The sequence below is a fragment of the Pteropus vampyrus genome, unplaced genomic scaffold, assembly GCF_000151845.1.
Source record: "Pteropus vampyrus isolate Shadow unplaced genomic scaffold, Pvam_2.0 Scaffold528, whole genome shotgun sequence".
Taxonomy (NCBI): Eukaryota; Metazoa; Chordata; class Mammalia; order Chiroptera; family Pteropodidae; genus Pteropus; species Pteropus vampyrus.
This window is the reverse complement of record NW_011889309.1, coordinates 128602-134601: the sequence shown is the minus strand read 5'-3', so window position 1 is coordinate 134601 and position 6000 is coordinate 128602. Positions and strand designations below refer to the sequence as shown.

The 6000-nt window shown below is 35.4% G+C and overlaps 1 protein-coding gene across 3 annotated transcripts in view; it reads left to right on the top strand.

Annotated features, from left to right (window-relative positions):
- CRTAM (cytotoxic and regulatory T cell molecule) overlaps positions 1 to 6000 on the top strand; it is a 29523-nt gene that overhangs the window by 2340 nt on the left and 21183 nt on the right. For all 3 annotated transcript variants that reach the window (XM_011383578.2, XM_011383577.2, XM_011383576.2), the window contains exon 2: positions 3782 to 3871. In XM_011383578.2, the coding sequence (XP_011381880.1) occupies positions 3826 to 3871 (46 nt within the window). In that variant the 5' untranslated portion in view covers positions 3782 to 3825. The remainder of the gene's footprint in view (positions 1 to 3781; positions 3872 to 6000) is intronic.

The following is a 6000-nucleotide window of genomic DNA, read 5'->3' as shown; positions in this document are numbered from 1 at the left end:
TAGTTGAAAAAAAGGCCTCAGCTGATCCTGATTTCATGGGAGCTCTGGAGCCGGAACCTTTCCCATCAGAGTTGCTCCACTTTTGGCAAGGAGGCAGGACCTTTAAGTCCCCTCCTGGGAGCTCCTTAGAGGAGGTGTGACCTTGGGTGAGATAGTTCTCTTCCACTCAATGCAATTCTTAGAGAAAAACCGGCTGACATGTCCAATCTTTCCAGCCACTAAGAGATCAAGGGAAAACCTGAGTGGCGCATCAGAGTGTATACCTCAAGTTCCAACGAAAGAGCAGCATTTTACTACTTCTGCTAACTTCAAACTTTTTAGTCTGAATTAAGAGATTATCGTGAAAGGCAAATGTAGGAACATAATAGTTTCCTTTTATTTGAAGTTTTCCTACAACTGATTTAATTTAATAAACAAGTATTAAAAACTATACTATACTATCATAAACATCCCAGAAGTCCATCTACAGGTGAATGGATAAACAAACTGGTATATTCATATACCAAATTACTGCTTAGCAATAGAAAAGAATGAACTTTCAGCATGTGCTACATCATAGATGAACCTCAATATAAGAATTTCCATATGACCATCAATCCCTCTTCTGGATATTTAACCCCCGAAAATTTGAGAACATTTATCCATAAAGATATATGCACTTCAATGTTCATTGCAGCATTATTCACGGTGAACAAGACATGAAAACAACCAAAATGTCCTTTGATAGATGATTGGATAAAAAAGATGTGAAACATATATACAATGGGATATTAGCCATAAGGAAAGATGAAATACTGACATTTGCAACAACGTGGATGGATCTTGAGATTATTATATTAAGTGAGATAAGTCGGACAGAAAAAGCTGAGAACCATATGGTTTCATTCATATATGGGACATAAAACTGAAAGCAACAAACAAACAAGACAAACAGAGACTCATGGACACAGACAACAGTTTAGTGGTTACTAAAGGGAAGCGGGGAGGGGAGAGGTAGATAAGGGTAAAGGGGATTAAATATATGTGATTTAAGGAAATTTAACTTTAGGTGGTGAACACACAAAGCAATATACAGATGATGTATTATTGAATTCTACACTTGAAACCTATATAATTATGTATATGTATGTGTGTGTGTGTGTGTGTGTGTGTGTATAATTATGCTGAGGGAAAGAACTCAGACAAAAAAAAGTACATATTATATGATTCTGTTTATATAAAATTCTACAAAATTAAAACTAATTTATAATGACAGTAAGTAGATCAGCGGTTGCTTTAAAAGGGGAAGTAAAGAGAAACAAAGAGAGGAGAAGATTAAAACAGGCAAGGGGAAACTTCTAAAAGTGACAGATATGCTCATTATCTTGATTGTGTTGATGATTTCATAGGTGTATGCATATGTCGAAATTTATCAAATTATGCACTTCAATCATGTACAGTTCATTATGTCAAATATGTACAGTTCATTATGTCAATTAAAGCTATTTTAAAAACAACTGTACTGTTATGGATTCTGTGCCAGGCCTCAGGAACACTACTGTAAATAAGGAATAAACTGCTTTCAGGGAGCTCACAGTCTAACAAGGAAGACACATGCATATTCAACTAAATATAAGGCAAATCAAAATAAAAACAAGTATGATGAAAAGAAAAACTATTATGGAGCAAAAAAAGTAGAGAATTGATTTTTTTCTCATGTAGTAAAAACTCATGTAGTATTTACTATGTGCCAGGCACTAAGTACATTAACATCGTTAATTCTCACAACAATCATATGGGTGAGTGCGTCATTATACCCATTTCACAGATGAGGAAACTGAGGCTGTGGTTCCAGAATCCATGATCTTAATCACTAGTTACTACTGCTCTCTGAGAAGTGACACGTTTGATCTGGGCCTTGGAAGATGAATAGACTCTCCACAGAAAAAGAAGGCCATTTTTGGCAGAGAGGGCAATATAAACTATGACGCGGTATAACTACAACTGTGAAAATGTACTATATGCTTAAAATATAACAAGAATTTTCTATGGGTACATATTGGGGAGCGGTGGAAAAGGCAGCTGAAAAGATAGATTGGAGCCAGGGTGTGAATGGCCTTGAATGATTTGCTAAAGAGTTAAGACTACAACATTCAGGCAAAAGGAAACCAATGAAAGTTTTAGAGTAGAGAATAACACCAAATTTGTGTTTTAGAAAGAGAATGGAAAGCAAAAAGAAAATCTGTCTAAGTTAAATGAACACCTGGCAAATTTCATATTAATCCATTCACGGACATTGTACTAAAACCACATTAAATCAATAGGTTTGGGATAGGCTACACTGTAGATTCAGGTTTCAATCACAGAATATTCCATTCTCACAATTGGAAAACAGAGAATCAAAGTGACCTTCTCCAGGCCTCTTACCTGAATTCAGTTCAGAACCAGTCCAACATTTTTCCCCACTGGCTTAACATGAAAAGTCCCATGATGGCATTTTTACTTTTGTTTCTCATAAGTTATTTTTAACCTCCTCATACATTCAAGTTATATGATAAGCTCAAGACCTGAAAATTCAACCGATATCTACATCCAGACATTTTGCTGGTTCCATAATGTCATATCTGACACTACTGGAAGTAAAGCTCTTCCTTCTTGTGCTTCAACAGAAAGTGTTAGAAAATCATAGAAGAATAGCACTCTTCTAAGTGAAAATGTTAGAAATTATTAACAAGCCATGGGCAAATCACACCTTCCATGGGAGAGCCAAAGGACTCTATATGCACTTTCTTTGGGCTTTCTTAAGTGGGTAGAAGACAGGTACAAAAATATAGCATCACCCTAAAGCAAGGACACGACATTAGCAGAAAAATCAAATGCTTAGACACCCATGAGCCTTAAATATAAAAACTGGAGTCCCTGGAGAGAATCTTATGGGGAAAAAAATAAGCAGACCAAAGACTCAAAAGTCTTAGTTTGTATTCTCAGTTCTGCCACAAACTCACTGTGTCACCTCAGGCAAATTCCTTAATTCTCTATTTTTAAAAATGGTATAATTCAACCTACTCACTCCTTGCTTCCATAATATTTCAACAAGCATTTAGGAGAACCTTCTATAACCCTCACCACACCAGCTGATAGCAGAGTCAGGGCTATCTCCCACATATCTTGGTTTCTATTCCAGAACACTCTCATTATCAGTATTTCAAACTTGCCCTATGATACCTGGAAAGCCTGTTAAACATAAAGGTGGCTCCTCATTCAAGTGAGAGACTAGATGGCTGAATAGATGAAGGGATGGATAGATGGATGGATGATGGATGGGTAGATATACAGATTTTTTTTTTAAATGAGCAAATACATAAAGTAATGAATTCTGCTCCTGATAACCATTATAAATTGTTGCCAGAGTTAGAAATATAAAATATTCCTAAGGATTCAGAAAAAGTCATCTAATTGCAATTGTTTAATAAGTTAGAAAAGTAAAAATAAGGTGACATCACTACACAGGGACATTTTAATATCTCTCCCAGCCCTCCTCCCCCAAAAAAGCCTTGCAACTAGTTGACTTACCAGTACTACCCACATGCGGTAGAATGATTTGTGCCACCAACACATCACTCACATCTCTCCACAATCGAGATGACACATGTGGTCCACTAAATGTTCCACCAGGAGGTGTTTGGGGGGCAGCTAACTAAGAATGGGGCTTCCAGAGCTGATGGAGGAGTTGAAACACATGAGGTCACAGAGCTACTGCCTCTCCCCTTCAAAAAAAACCACTCTGCTCCTTTTATTTCAGAATCTAGAGGAAGTTGACATAGTGTGAGAACAGCACAGCACAATATGTGGTGGAGAGTTTGCAGCTTGCTGGCTTGGTTCCCCTTACAAGGTAAGGACTTAGAGCTAATGTTTTCTAGTGCTCAAATGACCTAATGTTTTGCCAAATCTGTGAAAGTCAACTGCATTCTCATAAGATCTACTACAGAAGACAACCCAGGTAAATTTGCTAACGCTTTCCAAGCCATGCCAAAATTATACATCTGAGGGATGTTATTCACTTATGTCTTCTCTTGCTCAATTGATAAAGGTCATAGAAAGGATTATTGTAGTGTGTGTCTCTGTGGGATCTACATTATGGCAAAATGTAACAAGCTTACTGGATCTGTCTTTTATGAGTATACCAGTTGAAAGAGCATCAATTTTGGATTTTAAAAAACTTCCTTGCTGTATAAGCTTTCATCAAATAATTTCTCTGAAACTCGGTTTCTGCATTTTGAAATGGAGATGATAACAATGTTCGATTGTTATAAAGATCAAATTTCAAATGTGAAAGCACTTTTAAATAGCAAAGTGCTTTACAGCTCCTAATTAGTTCAGAGATAATTAAGAGCCCAATGAAAACTTTGTGTTTAAGAGTCAGTTATAATTTAAATTTTATTATAATTTCACATCTGATTTTTAATTCTAATGTAGCATTATGAAAATTTTAAAAAAAGACTCAGTAATCTTTTGAGCACAGGTCAAATTATGCCTACTCAAAAGTGGGGGCAGAATAGAGGTGGCCCTAAATCTCCAACTGCAACTTGTATCAGGTTCTTGCAGAGGGAACCATAAACAACAGTACTGCTTGCTTGTGTGTGTGTGTGTGTGTGTGTGTGTGTGTGTGCGCGCGCGCTTCTAAATATTGACTCTGGAGTTATGTTTCAGGTAATCCATCTATCTTTCTAAATCTGCACTCACCATAGAACTGCATCAGAAAGATGCTATTATAAAAAAAACTAGATTTCCTATTTTACTTGTACCTCAATTTTTTATTTTATACACTTTGATTAAAGCTTTCTTTTTAGGTCCCTGTACTCTGAGACACTTGATAAGTATTCAATTTTGGTAATAAATAATATTAGTTTCTTTAATAAGTGGCTTCAAGTATAACTAATATATTCAGAAAAAATACATTGCTAAAATTAGAATGCTTTCATTTACATAGCTAAAATTAGAATGCTTTCAATTATTCCAAAGTTTAAAGCCTTTAACTGATCTTAACTTTTTCAGGATTCAAGTTATTGTCTCATAAAAATACTTCACAAAAATAAATTTTTAAATACAAGCAGCACTAACCATGTCTTCTGGTAAACCTAAGACAAGTTTTTTAGAATATATTCAAATATAATGCATAAAGAGAATCAATAAGTATATTCATTGTGTAATGCACAGTGCTGAATACTTTGTATTAATTATATTTAATTCTAGCAAAGATACTGAGGTAGGTATCACTATCCCTAATTTACATATTGAGGTTAAAAGAAGTTAGATAACCTGCCCAAGTTTTCACGGCTAGTAAATGACAACATTAATTATCAGCCTGAAAAACACACAATAAAAGTATTATCTCATAAACTTTTAATTGCTGTTTCTGCATGTGTATGTTTGTGTGTGTTCACGCGAGCTGGGTTATAAGAGAAAATATATTTCTTATTATGGATCAAAAGTTAGAAAGCCACTGATTTACACAACTTGGAAGAGTCATTATTTAAAAATCCCAATGTTAAATCTCATCCAAAGAGCCACCCCAAGGGCATCTAGGTTCAATGGTATTTGAGCACTGGTTGCCAACTCTGACTTAATCTTGCTCAAGTCTATTAGAGTTCCAAATAAGAAAGGAACTGGCCATGTTTCTTTTTTGTTGGTAAAAAGGAAGCAAATCATCAATTTTAGCACCGCTAAAAATTATCAGCTGTTTTTAGCTAACCGAATAATGGGAAGATCACTCTATCTTCTTCTACTGTGCAACTTCTAAGGCTGCAAAAAACTATAGACTAGAAAAGTTCTATAATCTTGGAGAATGCACTCTTTTCAAGGCTACTATTGGCATAAATAGCTACTAGAATGGGTAAAACACAATAAGAATGAAGAATTTTTCAAAACTTATCCCACTGACCTATATTGTGGATGATGAAAATCCACCAACTCGCACCCTCTATTCTGGCTATTAAGTGGAGAGTAAGATGAAGGAAACAT